Source organism: Propithecus coquereli, unplaced genomic scaffold (assembly GCF_000956105.1).
Source record: "Propithecus coquereli isolate 6110/MARCELLA unplaced genomic scaffold, Pcoq_1.0 Scaffold32, whole genome shotgun sequence".
Classification (NCBI taxonomy): domain Eukaryota; kingdom Metazoa; phylum Chordata; class Mammalia; order Primates; family Indriidae; genus Propithecus; species Propithecus coquereli.
In genome coordinates this window covers 3,812,589-3,840,027 of record NW_012148841.1, presented here as the reverse complement: position 1 = coordinate 3,840,027, position 27,439 = coordinate 3,812,589, and the positions used below count along the sequence as shown (strand labels likewise).

General features: G+C 39.3%; 1 protein-coding gene across 1 annotated transcript in view; it reads left to right on the top strand.

The window, feature by feature from the left end:
- Positions 1 to 27,439, top strand: part of CCDC146 (coiled-coil domain containing 146) — a 165,436-nt gene that overhangs the window by 137,013 nt on the left and 984 nt on the right. Inside the window, exons 10-18 of the mRNA XM_012650344.1 lie at positions 5,194 to 5,289; positions 5,854 to 6,024; positions 8,874 to 8,962; positions 9,055 to 9,219; positions 10,873 to 11,097; positions 12,755 to 12,983; positions 16,870 to 16,998; positions 17,409 to 17,546; positions 26,070 to 26,318. Coding sequence (XP_012505798.1) covers positions 5,194 to 5,289; positions 5,854 to 6,024; positions 8,874 to 8,962; positions 9,055 to 9,219; positions 10,873 to 11,097; positions 12,755 to 12,983; positions 16,870 to 16,998; positions 17,409 to 17,546; positions 26,070 to 26,318 — 1,491 coding nt within the window. The remainder of the gene's footprint in view (positions 1 to 5,193; positions 5,290 to 5,853; positions 6,025 to 8,873; positions 8,963 to 9,054; positions 9,220 to 10,872; positions 11,098 to 12,754; positions 12,984 to 16,869; positions 16,999 to 17,408; positions 17,547 to 26,069; positions 26,319 to 27,439) is intronic.

Below are 27,439 nucleotides of genomic sequence, written 5' to 3'. Positions count from 1 at the left end.
TGTTTTTGTCTGTGTTCACACACAGTTACGAAGTGGTCTTATTTTTGTCTTGATCCACCATGATCACAGAGTGGCTATGTCTGAAGTTGATGCTGTGTGAAATTGTTTATGTTCAGCAGAATACCTGGGCCTGGCTGTGCCAGGCCGGCTCCTGGGCATCAGGGGCTGCTTTTCTCTTTCTCACCTTCGGACTTGTTACAGATCAGTCCCATTTCTCTATGTGCTACTGCCCTACTCTCACCATCTTGGTGACACCTTTCACCTCTTCTCTGTGTTGGATTCCCTATTTCAAGGATCTCTTCTATTTTGCTCTCCTAGCTTACTTTCTTTTTGTCGGGGGAGCATGCCTTCCAGTAGCTTCCCGAGAAAATGTGAGTGGAAAGTAATTTTTTAACACCTTGTGTGCCAGAAAATGCATGTCAGAAAACCTGACATTACAGAAAATATTTCCCCCTCACACCAGCCATACACATAATTAGTAATTGAATTGGTTATAGAATTTTAGGTTGGAAATAATTTTCCCTCAGAAAGAAGGCATTAATCAATTTTCTTCTAATTTCTGTAGTCACTATTAAGAAAACTTGGTTATCTTTCTGATTATTGATTCTTTACTTGAAATCATTTTTTTTCCCCCATGCTGGAAGCTTGTGGGATCTTTTACTTGCCTCTAGAATTTTTAAATTTCACAACGATATTCCCATTGTGTCCATTGTGCTGGGCATGCAGTGGGCTCTGTATACGGAAACCTGTGTCCTTCAGTTCTGATATTTTCTCTTGAATTTTGTCCACTCTATTTTCTCTGTTCTTTCTCGGATTCCTTTTATGCAGATGTTGGACGTTCTAGAACAGTCCTCTAATTTCCTTGTCTTTTTTATTTTCCATTCTTTTTTGTCTTCTTGACTTGCCAAAACAGAGATTTCTTCAATGTTTCCTTCCAACCCTTCTACTCTTTCATTCTACTATCATATTTTATATTTCCATGAACTCTTTTTGTTCTCTGAATGTTTCTTTTATATAGTATACTTATTTTTGTTCCATATCTCTTCTTACCTTACAAATGATTTTTTTTTTTTTTTTTTTGAGACAGGGTCTCACTCTGTTGCCCCAGCTAGAGTGCAGTGGTGTCATCATAGCTCACTGCAGCCTCAAACTCCTGGGCTCAAGTGATCCTCCTGCCTCAGCCTCCCAAAGTGTTAGGATTACAGGCATGAGCCACGGGGCCCAGCCCTTACCTCACTGAGGATATCTTTTTTCTTCTTCTTCCTCCTAAATAGACTTTATTTTCTTCAAGTTACTTTTTTCTGGTTTTGTTTGTTTGTTTGATTTTGTCTCTTTCTTATTAGAAACTCTCCTCTAATATATGGTGGTCCTTGGTTATCTACTTATATTTAAGCATGGGATGCTATAAAACTAATTGGAAGGGTTTCTTATGGTGAGGTTTGTTGCTGTAGTTTGATCTGGCTGGACAAAATATGTAAGGAATGGACCTGGACTGAAGAGAAGTTCGCAGTGGAAGGCTCACAAGTCGTTCAGATTTTAACAAGTAAAAGCTATTAATATTTATAATGTATTTTGACACTACTAGCTATTCAGTTCACCAACTAGCACCCACTGAATGTAAAACTAACAGAAATTAAAATGTATTAAAATAAAATCCTCTTCCTTCATTGATTTTAAGAACAATCTATGTTTTTGTCCTACTACGGTTTCAGTAAGAGACTAACTTCCTCTTTGACCTTACAATTTATAATTATCCCAGCCACTGCCCACAGCTGGCAGTACTTGAAAATAGGGGTGGGTCAGGCCAGTCACTCCCAGCTCTAGTGAACATTTCAGACTTGCGTGCAATCCAGAAAGGAAAGAGATAAAAGGTAAGCATGAAGGGCTCCGGCAGTTCTTCAGAATTTATTTCCCCCCAGAGACAACTGTTTGGTTCTCCTGTGGCATTTGACTGTACAGAGAGCCTCTCCTGGAAACTAAAGACACAAGCCCCACGAAAATTTAGAATATTTTAGAAAAATATCAAAGCATTAAACTAAGGTTCATTGTTATCAACTGGGATGTTTACAGCAACAGAACTATGTTTAGTTTCATAACTTTTATGAAAGCTACTGATGATTATTCATGCAGTGAAAATATCTGGATGGACAGACACTAAAACTATTAACAGTGACTCCTGGGGAGTGGCATTTGAAGCAGAGCAGGGAGCAGAAGATGTTTAATTTTTACCCATTTCTGTTGTTTGGTTGGTTCTAATAAACATGTTTTTTAAGTGTAAAATATGCTACATTATAAAAACCAAACCAAAGAACTAACATAAGCTTACAAAAGCTGCTGATATATGCAATTTAGGACTCAAAAGTAATGGTGTGTATCTCGTCACCTCAGACCACGTAATTAGAACTTTGATACTTCATAGTTTTTTGTCCTCTTGCATTAAGGGAGACTTTAGTCTAACTCCAGCCCATTTTCCAAATTACTATAGGAAGATTTCCTTTCAAAAGATATGTCAATTCGGCTTGCAGGTTGGCTTCAACAAGTTACAGAAACTCAATTATAGCAGCTTTGCTAAATAGGAGGTTGTTTTATTCACATAATATAAAGAACAGAGATAGGCACATCAGGTAATTTCACGTAACAAAAAGTTCAGGATTCTTTTAGCTCCCTTTTCTGTCATCCTTAATGTGTATACTTCTTCTCCATGGCTACTCTACCTTTAAGCATAGGCTCACACAAGAAGGCAGAAGGGCAGAGAGCAAAAGGCACGTGCTAGCTGACTTGGCTGGCTCTGCCTTTTTAACAGGAAAACAGTCATTTTTCCAGGAGCTCTACCCAGCAGACTTCCCCTTATATTTCATTGGCTTTTCCTGGCTCACAACTGCAAAGAAGTCTGAGGACTCCCGGATACACTGCAACTTTAAACACAAATGGAGTTCTGTTACTAAGGTCAAATGGAGGGTGGCTATTGGCTAGGCAACCGGCAGGCTCAGCTACCAATGGCTCACCTTGTGACTTCTTTAGAAAACCAAGTATACCTAATTCTTGCCTGAAACTAGAGAGCTGGGTTTATGGAGAATTGGAAAAGGTGTCAGAGAAGCAGCTAGCCAGAGTTCAAAAATGAATACAATTCATTGCAGTACTATTCGTACTTCAACACATTGGAAACAACCAAAATGTCTGAGGCCTCAAACCAGGAAAATCTGTCAGGAGCCTTTAGTTGACACAGTAGCTGGTGAGTGTGCTCTCATCACATTTTCTGTCAAAACTTTGTAAGCTTTCCTGGTCCCACTTAGCATTTATGTACAGATTTGCCCACACTTGGGAGCAGAGCGTGAGGAGCAGCTTATTCCTGGCCCACCTATCGCAGAGAACCAGACGGGGACCCAGGATACTTGCTGGACTTCCTCCATCCAGGAGGACTTGACTTTCCAGGAGAAATCAAGCTGTTCCATGCTGACTTCTCACCTCTTCCACAAAGTGTCCCCTGATTATTCCAAGTGTATGTTGAGTTCTCCCTTTTTTGATCTGCTAAAGCGCTTATCCATTAAAATAATATCCATTCTGTATATTGTTATGTAGGTTCCACAAGACCATGTCTCATCTTCTTAAGTCAGATGTGTGCCTCTCAACAGCTAGCTCTCCATGGTAGGAGACGTGAGGGGGAGCAGGACGTCACGGGGCACCTGAGGGTACAGAAGCTGCTATTGAAGATATACTTATTCATTGATGGTAGGGCATAGCAGCATGACCCTCAGAAAGATCCTGCTAGGTGACCTTTAAATCACTAAACAGTGTGGTATTCCCTTCTTAGGACAAGTTTTAGCCAGTATTCAATCTTGATGCCTAAAAGTGCGTGCTATCACAGTAGGAAATGAACCACATCAAATTGGAGTCATGTGATTTTGGTATAAAGATCTAACTCTGGCTGGGTGCATTGGCTCACGCCTATATCCTGGCACTGTGGGAGACCAAGGAGGATCACTTGAGGTCAGGAGTTCGAGACCAGTCTGAGCAAGGGTGAGACCCAGTCTCTGCTAAAAATAGTAAAAAATCAGCCAGGCATTATGGTGCATGCCTGTAGTCCCAGCTACTTGGAGGCTGAGGCAGGAGGATCACTTGAGCCTGGGAGTTTGAGATTGCTGTGAGCTAGGCTGATGCGACTGCATTCTAGCCTGGACAACAGAGCGAGACTCTGTCTCAAAAAAAAAAATAAAATAAAAAAATAAAAATCCAACTGTGAGTCTTCTCTAAGTCACATAGGCTGTAAGCACCAAGATGACCCTTCCTATAGCCTCAGATGGCACCCTTCCCCCATCGGCTGCCAAGTATCCTCCTCTTTGCTTTCTTCTTTATCATAAAGAATCTGACAAACTCACTCCTAATAGGGCAACAAAGACTATAGAATAAGATGTTGCCTTCTCCCTGAAGTACTTTAACATAGGACAGAAGTGCAAGGCAATACAACAGAAATGTAATGGTGGAAGTTTAGGGTATCAACAAAAAAGTTAAAGAACTTTTATTTTGTGTAAGAACTTTCTAGTTATTAATCAAACTATTATGTATAAATAGCAAATTATTCCCACTGTCATTAATAAATGCTTCATATTTTTCTTTAACCTATAGGATTTCATAAATGAACTCACATTTTATAACTATCATTTGAATAGTCATAGTATATGCATGTTTCCAAAGTGCTAGGTCATGAGTTAGGCGGTATAATGTAGTGTTAAAGTCAGGGGCTCTGAGTCTAACTCCCTGAGTTTGCACCGGCACCACTGAGGCAAGTTGCTTAAATATTTTTGTGCCTAATTCTTCTCACCTGTACAATTGGAGATAATATTGCCTACCTTATGGGGTTATCGTGAGGATTAAATAAGATTATATGTATAAGTACTTAGAACCTTGCCAGGCACTTAGTCTATGCTCAAAAAATGTTAGCTATTTTTAGTAAGATTGATTTTATTTCTAAATGAATGATAAAATATATGCAGCTGGTGAATTATAGATTTTTGGCAGGTCTTCGTATTTTAGTTTGTCATAACTTTATAAAGAATATTTGATATAATAGACAGTTCCTATAAAACTGAGAATCATAGTTTGCCCACCATTTTAAAAAGTATGTGATGGGGTTGACTACATGGCATTGAAGATTTCTTTCTTATGTAAATGCCTGTTTTAAATTTCAATTTCCAGATTGAAGCTATCCCTAAAGATGATTCTACATTATCTGAGAGAAGGAGAGAGCTCCACAAGGAAGTTGAAGTAGCTAAGAGGAATTTGGCCCAACAGGTTAATATCAACTTTCATTTAAGCTTCTGTCTAAGAATAGTTGATACCAAGTTGTGTTTTTAACTATGCTCAATGAAACTTCATCAATAAGAGAGTCATCAATATGAGAGAGTATGATCCTGTCTAATGTGGGCCCAGTTCTTCATCTCAAAGCCCCCTCCAACACCACATTAAATTTGAGAAAAAAGGATGTGTTGGAACTGGCAAAAATTATACAAAGTAATGAGATTTTAAAATTATTTTAAAAGTAAACAATAAATATTTTATTTCACCAATGTCTAATAAAAACTCTCAAATTTTGTTTATTCAAGCTACAGTTGAGGTATTTTAAAACATGTTTTTATGTCTTTTTCTAAACTTGAGGATACAGTCTGAATAAGAAAAAGTTCTACCATTTGACACTGGTTTGCACATTCTTTTATAAAATAAAGAAAAAAAGCTAAGACAGTGGAGTGAGTTTGTTTTAATAAAATAAATTCTACACAGTAAATAAAAAGGTAGTCTAAGATACTAGCCTTATTGTATTTTTTCAGACAAATAAATTATGTTGTGTTTTTTCAAAAGAAAATTCTATCAGAAGTAGAATCTAAGTTACTAGAACAGCAACTTGCAGAAGAAAACAAGCTTTTAAAGGAGCAAGAAAACATGAAAGAGCTGGTATTTGCCCTTGTCCGTATGACTCAAATGAAAATTGACGAAAAGGTGCAAAAGTCCAAGGATTTCCTGAAAGCTCAGGTAACTGCATTTTGTAACCATTCATTAATTACTACAAGAGTTCAGGGTAGCTTCATCTTAATGCAGTGTCCTTTGGAAAGCTATACAATCAACCCTTGAACAACACAGATTTGAACTGCGGGGCTCACTATTATAAGGCTTTTTTCCAAGCAAACACAGATGGAAAATACAGTGTTCCAGGATACTAAACCTGCCCGCACAGAGGGCACACTTTTTGTATAGGTAGGTTCTGCAGGACCTTGGGAGTTGAGTATGTGTGGATTTTGCTATAGTCAAGGTGTCCTGGGACCAATTCCCAGCATATACTGAGAGATGACTGTAATTGTAAGTCTCCTTCAAGTTCCAGTGACTACAAATCTTCCCTAAATGAGACTCTGTTATACACTGAAAAATAGTCCCAGGATTCATTTAGCAATAGTCAATAATCAAGAGGGAAAAAAAGATGGACCACTGACAATGAGCAGAGGATTTGAACAGATAGCAATTTTGGTAAGAATAAGGTAGGTGCCTCCAGCAGACAGGGCTGGTAGCTGCACAGGCTGCAGATGTCCTCTGGGATTCACTACTGTCCCAGATTCCACTGTGATTCTCTTAGGAACAATTCAAGAGTGGTGGCATTCAACAGCTGTCCCTCCCAAGTTCATCAAGCCACCATTTACGCTAATACCAGATACCCTTAGTTACTGCTTCACACCATGATTTTCCTGGGCTCCTACAAAGCCAGAGCTGACCCAGTGCAACATCCCAAAACAAGAACAACAAGAAAACAAATGGCAAAAACAACACTCCTGTCATGCTAGCTAAAATTCTAACACTAGCATCATTTATCCCATGTAAAGATTATGCCCAGAAGTTCCTTGTTAAAAATGAATAAGATACGACATATTACTAAAATGGAATACCTGGATTTATCATGTGACACAGATGTTGTCTGTTTCTAAGTGCAACCTTTGTTCTCATTCTAAGTAATTATTTACATGGGATGGCATGAAAGAACTCACACCAAAGCATTACTGAGCAATGAGCTTAAGTAGATTTTGCAGAGAAGACTTGAGGAGAAGATCTATATCACACAACCCACAGCGAACTCTTCACATCCCCGTCCTGTTTGTTTTCCCACCTTAACATTTGAGAAAAGAAAAGAAGTCCAGCATGGTTGGCACATGGGAAGATGGGGGGAAGGGATGTCAAATAGGGAGAGCAGGAGAGGTCAGATAAAGGTCACCTAACCCATGTTAGCCAGTGTGGACTCCACCATGAAGGCCACAGCAAGCCCAATGGGGTTCACAGGCTAGTTGGGTTTTGCTAGAGTGAAGAAGGGAAATACAGTGGTGAGGGAGGATGGAGGAAAGGAAGGCAGCCTGAGGGAACAGGAGGAGCAGGAGCAAATCAAGGAGAGGAGAGAACAGAGATGTGAGAAGGCCATCTCCACCAAGGTCAGGGTCTGGGATGGCGCTGGTGCAGAACAGCATTTTCAAAGCAACCTGGCGTGGGCTGGGAAGGATTCCACTCCTGTGAGTTTTTCCTAGTTAGAAATTTCCTCCCTTTTCTCTTTAGAAATTTTAGAAACACTAGAGGGATACTTATTTGTTATAAGAAACACTAATCTGTTTTACGAATCAGAAAATTTCAGTTAATCTGAAAAACTGATACATTTGTTACCTATGTGTGACTATGTAAAGCAAACCTCATAATTAGTTAATTCATATAAGGTACAAGACACTTCTTGAGATACGGAAATCGATAAAGGAAAAATATTGTTTATCCTTTGAGTATTCTTAGAACTGGGAATTAGTCTGTTGAACATTAGCTGTAATTTCCATAAGAAGGCAGTCAATCTTATTATTTTGCTTTCACACCACATCTACATTCCTAAAGAAGACAAAAAGTGAAGGGAAAAACCAACGTTGCTATCACCCCCAGGAGAGAGTAGATGACACTGCATTTTTATGTATTATTCTTCACATACACAATTACTGAAATGTTAGTTTCTTCCTAACCCCAATTTTCAATAAGAACAACATAAAATTGCTGCACATCATGTTGGCTCTCTGATGGCTTGTTTCTTTTGAATCACTCACGCTAAATGGGTTTTGCTCTCACAGGCCTTGGGAGAAGGCTGACAGAAACTGTTTTCTCTGGTTTCTACCGGCAAATACTTCATCTTTGAATACCTTTCTTTTCCCAGATGATGGACTCAACTCAGTGTCTTTAAATTTAAAGACCATTACTAATGTATTTAGCCCCTGATATATTTTTAGAAGTTTGGAAATAGAACTGCTTTCTTTTAAAATATTCACGTGTGATCTGTGTAACACCTCCTTACAGCTGGCCTCAACATGCTGCTTTATTGTGTAGGAAAACACAACCAACATACAAAAGAATGAGAAGGCACTTTGAAATCACTGCTTCAATCTCCCACAAAATACCACAGAGGGTTCAACTTATAATGCTTATCAAAACTGACTACAAAAAAACATTACTGCAAATCCTCTTCCCTCATCGATCTTCCATAAACTAACCCCACGCTCACCCAGTCCAGCTGTGTAGGTCACAATCACTCTTCCTCTCTCTCAAAAGTTCCCCAAACTTTTCCTCAAACCAAACCTGTGCAGGCTCTTTTCCTTTTCTACCCTCTCTCTCTTTCCCTTTCTTAAGTGATCCTTTGTCCTAGCCAGTGCGCATCAGTTCTGCGGCCAGGCTATTTTCTGATCTCCCCGCTACCTCTCACCCTCATATGCACAACCCAGCGTAGGCCACGATAGAATTTTCCTTAATGGACGGGAACAATGTGGGGTGAAACTGGGAGTATTCATATGTTTATTTCACACATGATTTTTACATTTCAGCAAAAATATAACAACATTGTTAAGGAAATCAAAGCAAAGGATCTCGAAATCAGTATACACAAGAAGAAAAAACGAGAAATTCATCGGAGGTAAAAATTATGTGATGATTTACCTATTTAGTTGGGAGCAAAAGACCGATTTTTATTTCACAAGCTTAAAAAAATGCTTTATATTTTCACAGACTCAGAGAGTTTGCTAAACTGTATGACACTATTCAAAACGAAAGAAACAAATTTGTTAACTTACTTCACAAAGCTCATCAGAAAGTAAATGAAATAAAGGAACGACATAAAATGTCATTAAATGAACTTGAAATTTTAAGAAATAGTGCAGTTACTGAAGAAAGGTAAGTGTTGTAATAATTATTGGCCTTTCAAAGGCTTGTCTTCTGATTCATTTGAACTCTAAACTATGATAATCTAAGCATTTGAACATGATTCCTTATACTTCTGTTTGGGAGCCATAGTTTTTAAATAAATGAAAAACTACATCATTATAACTTTGCTTACCATGATGACTTTTACTTGCCTGATTATAAAGAAAAGCACAAATCTAATAATTTTATTTGAAGTTAGAAGACAATCAAATTGTTTATTAACCAGCACCCCCTGGTTGTAGATTTAAAGAATCTCATGTGCTTTATAGCAATATAAAGCAATATAGCAGAGTGGTGAAAAGAAGGGGCTCTCCGGACTCAAATCCCACCCCTGCCACCTATTAGCTGTGTGACCTTGGACAAGCTACTTTATCTCTCTGGGTTCCCTTTCCTTATCCATAAAGATAGTCCTTATTTCATAGGGCTTATTATTATTAAATGAACTAACCCATGTAAAAACAGAAGAGTATCTGGAAAACGTTTCTTTTTTTCTATTTATCATTTACCGTGTGCCATGATCTGTTGGACTCTTTCCCCTGTTAGGCATCAGTAGATGATCCCCAGGATTTATTGAGTCTATACAACTTGAACTATTTCTGGTGGCTGTTATTGCCCAGTTTCCTTTCAAAAAGAAAGATATTACAGAATGGCCTCATCAGGGGAGTAATGAAAAGGAAAATATGCTTTCTTAATAAGATTCTTATCCCACATGAAAATAAAATATCATTTATAGAGATCACATATTCATTCAGCATTAATTGCAACTCTATGCTGAGTCAGGTACCATCTTAAGTCTAATCGACATTCTTGGACATAACCCTCTCCTTCCTCTAGAGCTGCGGTCCCCACCCCCTGAGCTGCAGACTGGTAACAGTCCGTGGCCTGTTAGGAACTGGCTGCGCAGCAGGAGGTGAGCAGCAGGGAGGGAGCGAAGCTTCATCTGTATTTACAGCCGCTCCCCATGGCTCGCATCACCGCATAAGCTCCGCCTCCTGTCAGATCAGCCAAAGGCATTCTATTCTCATAGGAGCGCAACCCCTACTGTGAACTGCGCATGCGAGGGATCTAGGTTGTGGCTCCTTAAGAGAATCCAATGCCTAGTGATCGGAGGGGGAGCTGAGGTGGTGACGCCAGTGCTGGGGAGCAGCTGCAAACACAGATTATCATTAGCAGAGAGGTTTGACTGCACAATAAACTTAACACGCTTGAATCATCCTGAAACCACCCCTTGCACCCTGGTCTGTGGAAAAATCGTCTTGCATGAAACCAACCGGTTTCTGATGCCAAACTGGTTGGGGACCTCTGCTGTAGGGAGCAGTCTCCTGAGAATGACAGAGCAATAAAGGAAGGACTACAGTCTCTTGCTTTGATAAAGTGTGTCAGGATGACCTTGGGGCACAAAGGAAATATGTCCTAATCTGGAGAGAGGGAGGATCTGAGACCTGGGAGGATTATAAATATTCCTGGAGAGTATCACAGGATGAATATCATTACTACTACTGTCATTTCAAGCGACACACTAAAGCAAGATCTAATTTGCTAGTGCTTGTGTTTCAGAAGTCTTGTTTTTAAGAAACTAGAGAAAGACCATAATCTTACCCCTTGTCCCATTATTTTAAAAAGAAAGCTACAAAATTTCATGCTGAAACATGCCAACAATGTTACCATCAGAGAGAGCATGCAAAACGATGTGTGCAAAATTGTATCAAAACTTCAGGAAATGAAAGAGAAGAAGGAAATCCAGTTAAATAACATCGACAGGCTTGCCAATACGATCACAATGACGGAAGAGGAGATGGTGCAGCTTCGCAAAAAATACGAAAGAGCCGTTCAGCATCGAAATGAAAGGTAAAAACCAGGAACCTACTGTGAGAATGGAGCACCAAGGGATTCAGTTTAGAAATGTCACCCATTTTTCTACTTAGACTGGACAGTGAGTAATGATGGACATTTGACATTCAGGCTTCATTGGCCTTTGGAGAGGAGGGGCTATTTCTCCTAAAAATAAGAAATGTGTTCATAAAAGAAACAAAGAGGAGGGTTTGGGAAGTTGCTTGCTTGGAGATCAAAGTCCTTTCCCAGGCTACCAGTCAGGATGCCTCTGATAACATCAGATTCTTTCAGTGTAATTGATATAAATAAGTCTTTGGAACTTGCACCCACTTTTGTGGCAGGTTCGGTCTTATTATATTTATTCTGCATTCTCCTAGTTCATTTTCTCAGCAAGTAAATATGATATTTAAGAGTGACATTGATTAATGATATAATTGCAGCATGGAAGAAACAATTTATTATTTTAGCAGTTTCCTCCAAATTGCTTATGCTCTGAGAAATTGGAATGTGAGATTGTGGAGCCCTGGAGTAATGACACCTGGTATCAGATTTTTTTGAGATGAAATCTCACTATGTTGCCCAGTCTGGTTTCAAGCTCCTGGGCTTAAGTGATCCTCCTGCCTCAGCCTCCCAAATAGCTGGGACTTCAAGTGCGCACGACCATGTACAGCTTGTTATCACATTTTTTTTCATCAGACTTTGTGTGCTATTCTGTGTAAGGCATTTGAGTGTACAAAAAGGTGGTAAAATGTTGCTTCAGGATCATGAGAGGGGCCTTTGAAAGGTAAATGAGAAAATATAGAGCTAAGATTAGCCAAGTATAACCATGTGCACATATGTTTCGAGGGAAGAGTGTCATAGATAAAAGCAATTAAAGATCGGACTCTGAGATAATGTATATGCAGAGCATGTGGGAAGACCTTTAGGGTCCTTCAAACAACAGCACATTTTCAAAGAGCTGGTGGGTTTTCCTTTGGGGAGAAAATTTCCTATTTGGCTCCTGGCACAAACCAAAGCATTTGGACAGTGTGCTCCCAGACCCTGTTCAGATCTGTGGGGCATGATCAGTCATACAAACCAGAGCTGCTGGAGTTAGAAAATTCTTTGTTTCCTCCCCATATTCACCTCTCAAGAAGGGGGTCTTTCCCTGGTATGATTACAAAGGACAGATTTTTGTATGTTTACAGGGAAATTAGCATAAGAAATACTCAACTTTTAAAGATCCTAATGTGCCTGGCAACTTAATATAGAGCAAACTCATACCAGAAACACAATCCCTGGCCCCCTGCCTGTGTGCTGCTGGCCAGGCCTTTGTTGGTGAGTCTGGCCCAAGAAAAGGGTCTGCAGAAAATCATACTGTGGCTCACTTTGTTCATGCATTGGGAATGACATTCCTTCCCACCCCAGGAAAACCTTCGGGATTTGCAGAGACACAGGCCAGCCAATTACATGGTTGGCCTCAAAGTCTAGATGCTAAGCAATTCTCCCATGCCCAGAAAAATCCAAAGCGTGTATGTAGTTTAACTAGAAAGCCATTGGTAAATATCTATTGTCTTCTAGAATTATGCTGTGTTGATGTATAATTTGTGCCCAAAGCTAGAAGGAACCACTACGACTAGTCAAATAGCAGCCTCAACGCCCACTTAGCCTCTACCTCTGAATTTTACCATAGTGGCGTTCAGCTGATAGAGCGAGAAGAAGAGGTGTGCATTTTTTATGAAAAAATAAATATCCAAGAGAAGATGAAATTAAATGGGGAAATTGAATTACATGTCCTGGAAGAAAAGATCCGATTCCTGAAACTAAAGATTGCCGAGAAACGAAGACAGATTCATGTGACCCGAAAATTATTGCCAACCAAGAGGTCCCTGGACGCAGACATAGCCTTGCTCCAGATTCAGGTGGGAGAGTGGTCAGGGGACATTTCCTCAGATCATTTGCTTTTCCTCCACTTTATTAGTGTGTAGGTTGTATGAGTTATGTCTTGTTTAAAAATGTCTTTGAACACAATTCTAAGATGGAATCTGTGCTTCAGGCATCCATGATACAAATTGTCTTTTTTTCTCATGAGGCATTGTCTACCTTTTTTGAAACTTAAGAGTTACCTTGGGCTCAGCTTTCTTGTAGCTCACAACTTAATCTAGGCTGTCACTACTCTCCACATGATTATGTTGTTGATGCTTGCTGGAAAGATCTTGGGGACCATCTAGCTCTCTTATTTTTTATATTCTTTCCCCATAGCAAGAGATTGCCTGGAGTTTGTTGCTTAGTATTAACTGCCAATCACATATAATTAGATTCCTATACTCCTGTAGTTCTCCTTTAACTTAGTAACCTGGCCTCTGACATGACCTTTTTAAAAGTGAAATAAAGCCAAAAAATTCAAATATGAAATAGTAAAAAATAAAACATGAATATAAAGCTACTTTCTTCACATGTAATATTTGGAGTTTTTTCCTTAGTGAAAATTAGAAGTAGAAATTTGTGGCCTGAACTTTTTCCCATTTAGTGTAGCAGGAACAAATTCAAATCTATTAACATTTTTCTAAAATGTCATGTTTACTTTTTTTCTGGTTACAAAATTTTTTAACTGAATGGTCTTAATTTTATAAAAGTATAAAAATTTTGAAGAAAAAATTCTATCCCCAAGATAATTATAATTATTCAAAATCTGGGAGCAAGCCTTCCATTCTTTTTCTAGGCATATAAGTAAATGTTTTTCATTAGCTCATGCTCTAGCAAGTTTTGGGTCCTCCTTTTATTTATTTGACTTAATCATGTGAAGGGCCTTCACAGGACTTCATGGAATGGGATGACGGATCTACTTTCATGTTGTATGCCGTTTGAGTATGTGTATACGATATAGGTAATGGCATCTTTCAGTTTGTACAAGTAAGTATGCCAAGGTTCTGATTCTAGTGTTTTCTTAGCCCTAAGTTTTCCCATTAATTTCACCAAGTGTGGCCAAATTTAGATCAATTAGCCAGAAAGTACCCTTAGCCTCTTGCAAACCTCTCCAGGCTCTGAATCCTGCTTCCAACAATGGGTTCATTTGGAGGCAGCACCTCATCACCGCACATACAGTGCCTGTTTCACTTCTGCATCATGTCAGTGCAGACTCAGGACTCATTCCTCCTCAGGCTATACCTACACAAGACCATTTGGGTAAGGCCTTGGGCTGTGAGCAGACTTCATTAAAGATTTGGGGCAATGGTGTGTGGGGTTACATTACAGAAATGCAAAGAACTTCAATTAGATTTAGATATCCATGCTCTTTACAGTTCCTTGGAGCCCCTCTGTCACCAGAGATAGTCCTCAAGGTGCTGTACCCCACACAGTACCCTCACCTAGCTTGTCTTTCCATCTTTCACCTCCCCTCCACAGTCTTACCCCCAAAGATTGCCTCTAGGAACTCCATACTTGTCTCACTCCATTTTACAGAATAATCTGGCTCTCTCCAGCTCTTTCCCAAAATGCAGCTTCAGGTCCCTCTTTGCCCATCCTAAACTATGAGATGCCCAGCAGCACAAAAGGACTTTAGATTCAATAAGAACAATTTCTTCTCTATTGTGTAAGCATATTCCTTTTGCTAACTGGAAATTAGTACTTCCATTCAATGGATAAAATTAATTATTCTTAGAAAAAATACTTGTCATTTCATTATATAAAACCATTGATCTATGTCTCTGTTTTTGTGCTAGTACCATGCTGTTTTAGTTACTGTAGCCTTGTAGTATAGCTTGAAGTCTGGTAAATTGATGCCTCCCAATTTGTTCTTTTTACGTACGATTGCTTTAGCTTTACGGGGTCTTCTCTGGTTTCATATGAACTGTAGAATTATTTTTTCTAGACCTGCAAAAAATGATGTTGGTATTTTAATAGGGATTGCATTGAATCCATAGATCACTTTGGGTAGTATAGACATTTAACAATGTTGATTCTGCTGACCCAGGAGCATGGTATGATTTACCACCTGTTTATGTCCTCTACTATTTCCTTCCTCAGTGTTTTGTAGTTCTCCTGGTAGAGATCTTTTACCTTGTTAAATGTATTCCTAGGTATGTTATTTTCTTTGTAACTATTGTGAAGGGTATTGAGTCTTTGATTTGGTTCTCAGTTTGACTGTTGTTGGTATATAGGAATGCTGATTTGTGTACATTGATTTTTGTAACCTGAGACTTTGTTTATCAATTCTAGAAGTCCCATGGCATTATCTTTGGGGTTTTCTGGATATAAGATCATATCATCAGCAAAGAGCAATAGTTTGACCTCTTCTGCCCCCATTTGGATGCCCTTGGTTTCCTTCTCTTGTGTGATGGCCAGGACTACCAGTTACCCAGTGTGAAATGTAAATTCAGTTTTATCCAAGAGAAATTTTATGCATTTTATCACACTACATGCCCTGCCTTATGGCGAACCTTTACCATTAAATTCTAAGCTTAAGAACAGTTGAATAGAAAGTTTTTAATTAGTCTTCAAACTGCACTTGTCTACTCAGCAGTAATCATGTGTGCCCTTAAAGGACATGCTGTGACATTTCTAGCTTGAGGCTGGTCGCTTCTGCACTGGCCTGTGGTGCTGGATCCTGGTCATGTCCTGTTATTTGTTATAGCTGCAGTGCTTGGGGTGTTTTTTTAAGTCGTCTTCCCATTTTTTTTTTGCGTAATTTTCAGAATTCTCTTAAGGTTTACATTTTTTTCAGTTGTTTGAAACAGTTTTTAGTTGTCCAACAGTCTAATCCAAGGATTATCATGAGTCATATTCTCCTGGTTCTTATAATGGCTCCATTTTACGGATCTTGGAAGTCACATGAACTGTTTTAAGACACAAGAATATTATTTTATAAAGACAAAGTGAACAGTTTTTGCTCGAATACTAATGGAAAAATAAATTCTAGGCACCCCTTTGATAAAAAACAAAAATATGGTGCTTGCTTATTTAATTTCCTAAGAAAAGGGAACATTAAATATTAATACAACAAATGCTTGATTACATATATATGTACAATTCTACCTATATCACTCTTGGACATGTTATAAAACACTTTAAATAAACTAGCTCATTCAGTGGATCAACCCCTTTTCTCATTTAACAATTGAGAATATATAAATTATTTCCCTGAGATTACAGAGGTATGTAGTAGGAAAACAAAGTGATGCCTCTTACGTTGTCACCATGTTCCACATCTCTCCCTGAGTGTGGCTACCATTTCTATTTAGCGATAGCCATATTGCTTCATCCACCTCCAAAGTCTCACTGACTCAAAAAATATAGTTGATAAATAAGACACTATATTTTGCTGGTTTAGCAGAAAAGATACAAATAGCTCAAGCTATTCCTCACAGAGTATACATTGGATTGACCCAGTAATTACGAACTTTCTTATGGGGTCCAGCTTGTTGTATGCTGGCTACCCTGGTCTCAGTGACAGCCTGCAAAGAGGTGAAGGTTGCATACTTTGAGCCCTGCAACCACACAGCATCCCATGAGTACAACACAGAATGGGAAGCAATCAAAGGGCTACTATGAAATGAGCCTTTTCCCTGACTCAGAAGCCACTACCTTGCCTTGTAGAGTCAAGCACAGGCATCACCATTGCAGTACCATGAATGAGCAGAAACAGGGCTTGACCACAGGTCCCAGCTAGGGGAGCGTTAAGAAAACAGTTCTCTTCCACCCTCACCTGGGTTGGTCCTGTTGAAAGATTCTAAAGACCCTGGGCTATGTGATTTTAAGATTTACTGAGCTAAGGAGTTTTAAAGCTAATGTTTCTTTCTTATTTAATAGTTTTCACAGTGCACAGACAGAATAAGAGACCTGGAGAAACAGTTTATAAATCCTGAGGGTAAGGACAGAGCTCGCCTCCTTCCAGGGAAAGATCTGACCGAAAAAGAAATGATCAAAAAATTAGACAAGGTAAACATTCTTAAGACTGCATCTATCAGTCCCTTGTTGATACAGGTTTACAGATACCTCTGGTATGGTTTCATGTTATGCCAACAGACCTATCCTTCATTATTCTAACCACCAATACAGTCCTTTCATTGTAATCTAGTAACAAAGTCTAAGCTTGATTTAGATACTTGCCAAAAGAAGTTAAAATCCATTGGTTTCAAGAGTCTAAAAGCACCTTTCTCTCACGGCTTGAAGGAGCAATTTGTCTTCCTGATGGAAACACATTAGCTGCTAGAGTGAGAGGGTCATATTCCACCATGGTGAGAAGAACTTCCAGAGCTGTAGGGGGTGGGAGGATAGTGCTCTCATTAGGAAATCAGATTTTGTCTCAGAACTTTTTTGTTTCTTATTGAAATTATTTCCAACCCTAGCTGGAACTGCAGCTGGCCAAGGAGGAGGAGAAGTTACTGGAGAAGGATTTCATCTACGAACAGGTCTGCCGGCTCACAGACAGGCTCTGCAGCAAAACACAGGCCTGCAAGCAGGACACGCTGTTCTTAGCCAAGAAGGTCTGCCTGAGCCCCCACATTCTCTCTTCTGCCCCTATTCCTTCTTATCTTTCATTTTCCACAGACTGCTAGATTTATTGAGAGAAGCACTGGATAATTTGGCTTTATGACTAGGGAAACAGAAATGTAAGGGCAACTCAGAAAATTGGCCAGAATAAGTTTCAGTACTGTTCCCTGAATGAATCTGCTTTTCAATAACAATATAAAAGTTTCACTTAACTATTATCATATTTGAGTAGTTGCCCTGTTATCTTTGTATCTCATGCGCTAAGTTAAATCCTTTCTACTTCCTTTTGAATGGAAGGCCTCACTTATCCAGCAGTCTGAGTAGGAACTGCTCCAACTTAGTCAGACTCCAGAAATGGAAGGGGATCGTTACAGAGAACAGGCCGACTGCACCGTGGTGGTGGAGCCACTGCCAGGCCCCACCAGTGAGGAAAGGCTAGTAACATAGAGCTTCCCAATTTAAGAAACTGAAGATACCAGGACTGCAGATTCAAAGCCACGGGGGCGGGGGGAGGGGTGGCGCTGGGACTGCTAGAAGCTCCACTGAAAGGAGCAGCCAGCAGGACACTGTGTACCACAGAGCATCCCGTCAGCAGTAACTACCAAACCCTGCCATGTGCTACGCTTATGCCAGGCATGAGGCAGAAACAAAGAGGAAGGGATACATTGCCCACACTATCTTCTGTTCCCCCGACTATAGTAACACCCATGCTCAAGACTGCAGGCTCTGGAGGGCAACAATTGCTCCTCATTTCTTCTTCATTTTCCCAAGTTCCTGGTATTTACTAGACTCTAGCAAACCATTTATTGACTGCATAACAGTCAGTTCTGTCCTAGAAACAGTTTTGGCACACCTAAAAGGAAATTACTGTAAACAAAGGCCATCTTTATTTTATTTTTATGCTTGCACTCTTATCACCCCTCTAATAGACTGATCAGTCCAGTGACGGTTGTGAAATTCACAACTTTAACTCATAAAATAAGAAATGCTAAGATCTTAGCTGAGATCATGAACCTTGCCTGAATTAGCATATCTGATGTTTCTTTTGCAAAATGAATTTCCCTTTCTTTCAGGGAAGGGAAACTAAGTCTTAGCATTTCTTATTTTATGAGTTAAAATAAATGGAAGTTTATTAAACTTAATGGAAGTTGTCTTAGTGGAAGTGTAAAAGTAAAATAAAAATCACAAAACTTCAGTTTCACCTCCATGGTTCCTGTACTGCTATCTAGCCCACACAGCTCCTGCCCTGCCTCCAGGCCTCAGCTCTAGCTCTGAGGCTCCCACTACTCCTGGGCCCATGGCTCCTGGCTGCAGTTGAGCCCTGCAGCTCTGCTTGGTGGGAATCACCTGTGGTCCAACGCACCACCAGGGACCCTCGAGACACCATCGCACCTGGACCTGGTTTGAGCAAACACCCACAGCCTAGACAACCCCGACCATTGCCTAGATAGCATGACCCAGCTGCCACTGTCACCTCTGGGGGAGAGACAGGGTCGGAGCAGTCCCCCACAATGTCAGCCTCCATGAAAAGGGTCTTGCCCAGCCCCCAACTCAAGCTCCCAACAACATGGGCAACAACCCACAATGCCACACAAAGATCATCCAGCACCAGCTTGAACTGTGACAATCACAAGGGAACCGGACAAAACAGAACAGCTGCCTTACAGGCTCTCGGAGTGCCTGCCTCTCCCCTGCTGGGTCAATCTTCCAGAGTAGGACACGAAAGCACCATCTAGGGACTCCTACTCCTCTCACTAAGTAGGAGAGTTCCCAGCAAAGGAGAACCAGGTGTCCTGCAACCCTATCAGCCCTCTGCTGAGAGAAGAGGATTCAGATGAGAAGAAACCAGCAAAGGAACTCTGGAAACATGAAAAAAACAAAACAGTTTGACACCCCCAAGGGATCACATTGGATCTACAGCAGTGGACCACAACCAAAAGGAAATTATTGAAATGTTGGAAATGGAATTCAGAATATGGATGGCAAATAAGATTAATGGAATTGAAGAAAAGGTTGAAAACCATCAAAATGAAGCCAAAAAATTTTAGGAAATCAATGAAAAAAATGCAAAAGTCACTAAAGAGCTAGACAACATAAGAAAGTATATAAAAGAACTTAAAGAAATGAAAGACATTTAGGGAATTTCAAAATATAGCAGAAAGCTTGAATAACAGGCTAAACCAAGCAGAAAAAAGAATGTTAGAGCTTGAAGATAAGGCTCTCAAACTAACCCAGTTAGTCAAATTACAGAAAAGACAAATAAAGAAAAATCACTCAGAAATATGGGACTATGTGAAGAAAAATATACAAATTATAGGTATCCCTGAGGGAGAAGAAGTAGCAGCAAAAAGCATGGAAAATCTGTTTGAGGGAATTATTGAGGAAAACTTCCTTACTATTGCCAGAGATTCAGACACAAGATGGTCATCAAACACTGGGAAGATTCATAGTGAATAGGACATCTCCAAGACACACAGTCGGCCAAAGTCAAAATGAAGGAGAAAATTCTGCAAGTAGCAAGATGAAAGCAAAAACTAATCTCCAAAGAAAAACTCATCAGGTTAACAGCAGACTTCTCAGTGAAGATCTTATAAGCCAGAAGGGATTGGGAGTCTCATTTTTAGTCTTCTAAAATGAACATCTGCCAGCCAAGAATTGTGTATCTTGCAAAGCTAAGTTTCATAAATTATGTGGAAATAAACACTTTTCCAGACAACCAAACATTAAGGGAATTTGTTACTAGATCTGCCCTACAGGAAATATTCAGAACTGCATTATACATACAATAGCACAATAGATATTTAACAGTGTAAAAACACCCAAAAGTTAAATCTCACAGCTCTTTTGAGACAATAGCACAAGAGGGAAAACAAAACAATATACCCACCATGATGAACAGAATAGCATCACACATATCAATACTAACACTCAATGTGCATGATCTGAATGCCCAACTTCAAAGACATAGACTGACTGAATGGATCAAAAAACAACCCAAGTATCTGTTTCCAGGAAACACATCTAACCCACAAGCATTAACACAGACTCAAGGTGAAGGAATGGAAAAAAATATTCCATGCAAATGTAAACCAAAACAGAGCAGGTATAGTCATTCTCCTATCAGATAAAATAGACTTTAAACCAACAATGGTTTAAAAAAAAAAAAAAAAAAGACAAAGATGGTCATCATAAAATGGTAAAGGGAGCAATTCAACAAGATGACATAACAATCCTAAATATTTATGCACCTAACAGGAGCACCCAATTCATAGATCAAACCTTACTATATCTAAGCAAAGAGATAAAGAGTAGCATCATAATTGCCAGGACTTCAACACCTGACAGACCTAGATAGATCATTGAAGCAGAAAATGAATGAAGAAACACTGGACTTAAATGGGGCTGTAGAACAAATGGACCTAACAGACATTTAAAGAACATTCTGCCCCAAAACTACTAAATATACATTCTTATCAGCACATGGAACATTCTCCAAGATTGATCATACATTAGGCTACAAAACATGTCTTAGCCAATTCAAAAAATCAAAACCATACCATGTATTGTCTTAGACCACAGTGGAGTAAAACTAGAAATCAGTTCCAAGAGAGACACTCAAATCTACATAATGTCATGGAAATTAAACAACCTGTTGCTGAACAATCCTTGGGTCAATGACAAAATTAAGATAGAAATCAAAAGTGTCCTCAAACTGAATGACAAAGGGGATATAAGCTATCAAAATCTATGGGATACAGAAAAAGTGGTCCTAAGGGGAAAATTTGTAGCCTTAAATGCCTATATCAAAAAGACAGAAAGACCACAAATTAACAACCTAATGTCACATCTTAAGGAACTAGAATAGGAAGAGCAAATCAGACCCAAAGTCAGCAGGAGAAAAGAAACAAACTCAGAGCAGAACTAAATGAAATGGAAAAAAATATATAAAGGATCAATGAAACAAAAAGTTGGTTCTTTGAAAAGATAAACAAAATTGATAGACCTCTACCTAGATTAATCACAAATAGAAGAGAAAGGACCCAAATAAGCTCAATCAGAAATATAAAAGGGTATGTTACAACGGATACCACATAAATATAAAATATTATTCATGAATGGTGTGAAAATCTTGATACACATAAACTAGATAATGTAGAGGAAATAGATAAATTCCTTGAAACACACAACCTCCCAAGAATCAATCAGGAAGAAACAGAAATCCTAAACAGACCAATAGCAAGCAGTGAGACGGAAGTAGTAATAAAAAAAAAATCTCCCAACAACAAAAAAGCCCTGGGACCAGCTGAATTCACAGCCAAATCCTACCAGACCTACAAAGAAGAACTGGTACCTATCCTACAGAGATTATTCTACAACATCGAGGAGGAGGGAATCTGCCTAACTCATTCTATGAAGCCAATATCACCTTAATACCAAAGCCAGGAAAGAACACAACAACAACAAAAAAAACTACAGACCAATATTCCTCATGAATATACATGCAAAAATCCCCAACAAAATACTAGCAAAGTGAATTCAACAGCACATCAAAAAAATAACTCGCCATGATCAAGTGAGCTTCATCCCAGTGATGTAAGGATGGTTCAACATATGCAAATTAATAAACGTGATTCACCATATTGTTTATGAGGTGAAGCAAAAATAAAGACCATATGATTATCTCAATATATGCAGAAAAAGCATTCGATAAAATCCAGCACCCTTTCATGATAAAAACCTTCAACAAACTAGGCATCAATCAGAGGAACATACCTCAAAATTATAAAAGACATATATGACACACACACAGCCAACATCATCTGAATGGGAAAAAGCTAAAAGCATTCCCCTTAAGAACTGGAACAAGACAAGGGTGCCCACTGTCACCACTTCTATTCAACATAGTACTGGAAGTCCTAGCCAGAGCAATCAAGAAAGAGAAAGAAATAAAGAGTATCCAACTTGGGAAAGAGGAGTTCAAACTATCACTTTTCACTAAATATATCATCTTGTATCTAGAAAATCCCAAAGACTCCACTAAAAGACTCCCAGAATTGATAAATTCACCAAAGTCTTAAGTTACAAAATCAATGTACACAAATCAGTAGTATTTGTATATACTAATAACTGTCAAGCTGACAGTCAAATCAAAGACTCGATATCATTCACAATAGCTACAAAGAAAATACTTAGGAATTTACTCAACCAAAGAAGTGAAAGAGTTTTACAAGGAAGAACTACAAAACACTGATGAAAGAAATCACAGATGACACAAATATCTCATGCTCACGGATCAGTAGAATCAACATTGTTAAAATGTCCATACTACCCAAAGTGATTTACAGATTCAATGCAATCCCCATCAAAATATCAACATATTTCACAGATCTAGAAAAAAAATTCTACACTTCATTCAGAACCAAAAAAGAGCCTTAGCCAAAGCAATCCTAAGCAAAAAGAACTAATCTGGAGGCATCACCTTACCAGACTTCAAATTATACTACAAGGCTATAGTAACCAAAATAGCACAGTACTAGTATAAAAGTAGAAACATAGATCAATGGAACAGAATAGAGAACCCAGAAATAAAACCTGTCTACAATCAACTGATCCTCAACAAAGCAGACAACAATATACACTGGGGAAAGGAAGCACCATTCAATAAATAGTGCTGGGAAAACTGATACCCACATGTAGAACAATGAAACAGGGGCCCTATCTCTTGACATATACAAAACTTCAAGATGGATGAAAGGCTCAAATGTAAGGCATGACACCATAAAATTTCTAGAAGAAAATGTAGGAAAAACTCTTCTAGACATCAGCCTAGGCAAAGAATTTATGACTAAGACCCCAAAGGCAAATACAACAACAACAAAACTAAATGGGACTTGATTAAATTAGAAATCTTCTGCACGGCAAATAATCAACAGAGTAAATAGACAACCTACAGAATGGGAGAAAATATTTGCAAGCTATACATCTGATAAAAGCCTAATGTCCACAATCTACAAAGAACTCAATCAGTAAGGAAAAAAACAACCCCTTTAAAAAGTGCGCCAAAGACATGAACAGAAGTTTTTCAAAAGAAGACAGAGACATGGCAAAATATATGAAAAGAAATGCTCAACTTCACTAATCATCAGGGAAATGCAAATTAAAACACCAATGAGATAGTGCCTTACCCCTGTCAGAATGGCCATTAGTAAAAAGTTAAAAAGCAATAGATGCTGGCGTGGATGCAGAGAGAAAGGAATGCTTATACACTGTTGGTGGGACTACAAATTAGTACAACCTCTGTGAAAAACAGTGTGGAGATTCCTCAAAGAAATAAATGTAGACCTACCACTGGACCCAGCAATCCCACTACTGGGTGTCTACCTAAAGGAAGTCATTTTATCAAAAAGACACCTATACGCAAATGTTTATTGCAGCACATTTCACAATTGCAAAGATGTGGAATCAACCTAAGTGCCTATCAATTCATGAATGGATTAAGAAAATGTGGTATATATATACATCATGAGTACTACTCCGCCATAAAAAGGAGTGAAATAATATCATTTGCAGCAACTTGGATGGAACTGGAGACCATTATCCTAAGTATCTCAGCAATGGAAAAACAAACACCCCATGCACTCTTTAATAATTGGGAACTAATTGATGGGCACATGTGGACACAGAGATACAAAGATTGGAATCCAAGAAGAGGAAAGGGTGGGGGGAAGGTTAAAAACTGGTTGGGTACAATGAACACTATTTGGGTGATGGTCACACTAAAAGCCCCGACATAAGCATTATAAAAAGTATCCATGTAACAAAAGCATTTGTACCCCCTTAAGATAATGACTCATCATTGAAGCTTTAAATGGTAGTCATTTATATTCAAGCATGCTTCGAAAAGGTCAGTGTAGAAGAGACATAAAAATTCATATTCCCTACATCCTTAGGGAGACAAAGTGTGTATATAAAAATTAGTTATTACATTTTCAGATGCAGGTAAAGGACTAGCAGCAACATTCCTCTGAGCAGATGTGCAGATATGAGTGTATGTTCTATTAGGAGAGGAAGGTGTTCAGGTTTAGGTGTAGCATTTGGAAGTTCATTTTCATGTCCCAATTTATCCTGATCCAAAAGACTGAAGAATAAAATAGACTAAGAATTCATTCATTCAGAAAATATTTAGTTTTAATTTTGTTTGGTGCCTCTTATATTCAAAGCACTGCCCTGGATAATGGAACTATGATGATGAATAAAACAAATATTCCTTGTCCTCATGAAGAGTACATTCTTATAGGATGACAGACTATACCCAAATAGTCAAATACACATATAATGTCAGTATAGAGACATGGTACGATGAAAGCAAGAAAGCAAAGTAAGAGCAACTCTAGTGAGTAGGTGTTGCCACTCAACTGTCCCACTATGGCTATGGCCACACTAAAACATTCACCTTCTGCAAGCAAGAAGCTGACAGGAACCACCAGTTCCAGTTTTACTTCTTTCCTATCTCTTGAAATTATTTCTTTTGGTTAGTCCTCTTTAACTCTATTGATGCTAAATAGCTGATATGAAAAGTTTAAAGAACAGGAACATCTCCCATTCCAAATTATTGACCACATTGTCCCCTGCTCAGCTCATACTTGCTTCTGACCTAATAAGGATGCATTCCAGGAATTATGATCAATAATGCTAACACACTGAGGTGACAGTTTTCATTAAAAAATCATTTCAAGGCCGGGCGCGGTGGCTCATACCTGTAATCCTAGCACTCTGGGAGGCCGAGGTGGGTGGATTGTTTGAGCTCAGGAGTTCGAGACCAGCCTGAGCAAGAGCGAGACCCTGTCTCTACTAAAAAAAAAAATAGAAACGATCTGGACAACTAAAAATATATAGGAAAAAAAAAAAAATTAGCCGGGCATGGTGGCGCATGCCTGTAGTCCCACCTACTCAGGAGGCTGAGGAAGTAAGATCGCTTGAGCCCAGGAGTTCGAGGTTGCTGTGAGCTAGGCTAACACCACAGCACTCACTCTAGCCAGGGCAACAGAGTGAAACTTTGTCTCAAAAAAAAAAAAAAAATCATTTCAGACCAAGACCTTTGCTGATTATCTTGTATAAGCAAAGAGTAACTTTTGTTTTACCAGATTTTTTCCCCTGGATAAGTGACAAACTAATAACATGGCAAAATTAGGTCAGAACTTAGGCATCAAGAACACTCTTTCCTCTCTCCTCACCTCTTAAAAAAAATAGACATTAAACTATTCCCCTCAATGCTATCCAAATCCAGTAATTAGATAACAAATCTTCTTTTCTCTCCTTGTCCTTATTTACACACCATGGGGTTGGGCTCAATCTGAGGTCTCTTCCAGTTCTTAATTTCTATGAAGTCCCAGTTAGACTGCCCTTCCTTTGGGCAAGAATGCCTCCTACCATTACAGACAGCCAGCAGCCTGCCATTTCCTTCAAGTCTTGATGGCATATATATACAGTCTAAGCCCTGGGCTCTTTAATTCTAGATGAATGGTTACCAGAAAAGGATCAAGGATGCTACTGAAAAAATGATGGCTCTTGTTGCTGAGCTGTCCATGAAACAAGCCCTGACCATTGAACTCCAGAAGGAAGTCAAGGAGAAAGAAGAATTCATCTTCTCTTGCAATTCCAGGATAGAGAAGGGTCTGCCACTCAATAAGGAGATTGAGAAAGAATGGCTGAAGGCACTTCGAGATGAAGAAATGTGTGCCTTGGCCATTGCTGAGAAGTCTCGGGTAAGCTTTGGCTCCTGTTTTGCATTTGTGCCAGGAGAGGCTGCTTTCAGGGGGGTCATTCTTCCCACAACATATGAACCATTGCCCACTCTACCACACACAGTCCCAACAGTCATTACAAGTTTCTTTTTTTATGATATTATGAAGATAAGTTCAGCAGTCCAAAGTGCCATAATCCTCCCTGAAGGACACTTGGAAAGCATCAAGGCCCACCCCACAGCCTCACCTCCGGGCCTTCCGCCAGCATAGCAATGCCCAGGCTGGCACAGGTCTCCAATCTCTGTCTTCACACCCCTGCTCGGACCACACCTGACTCTTCCATGTCCATGTCCTGTGGCCTCCACAGCACATTGTGAGGCCTAAAGCCACACTGTGATTGCCACAGCCTTCCGCAGATGCTTCACTTGCACACACAGGCCTCAGTGCCACCCCTTCTCCCACCACTGGCCTAAGTCTGGGTCTGTCACTGGCTCCACCTGCAAGTTGGATACCCAGTTCTCCTGTCTACTCCCCATGACCTTTCGATATTCTTAGAATGGAATTAGGCATCTCTTTCCAAGAAGACTGCATCCTGGGGACGTACAGCTCACTCTTAGACTGTCAAGTGATGTCACCAAAAGGACCACCATTCACTCCCTAACCCAAGAAAAAGCTGTATTCCACACATACCCTAGGCATACCCCAGCACAGGGTTCATAATTTCCATACCATTTGGGACTATACATTTTAGGGCATTCAGATTTTACCTATGGTGTCCCACTGTCATTTACCTGTCTCCATTACGTATTTTTGTGGCCATGAGAGATTTTTCAGAGGCACAGGCACAGTCTTGAAGATCTTGAGACTCAACGCAAGCTCCTGGCCATTTTTCTTCTCTGCTTCCACTTTAATCCTTTCTCTCTTCTATTGGGACATTTCCTCATCAATGACTTACCAAAGGAAATACGTTGTCCTGCCTTTGTCAAAAATAGGGAAATAATTAGTGCTTGATAACAGATAATTGAAGTCAGAACATAATATGTTTGAGACCCACCGTTTTTTATTCATAGAACCCCTAAACCCCCTGGAACAGTGTGATACTAGAGCAGTCCTGTCCATTCCGGTGAGATGGAATGTGTTCA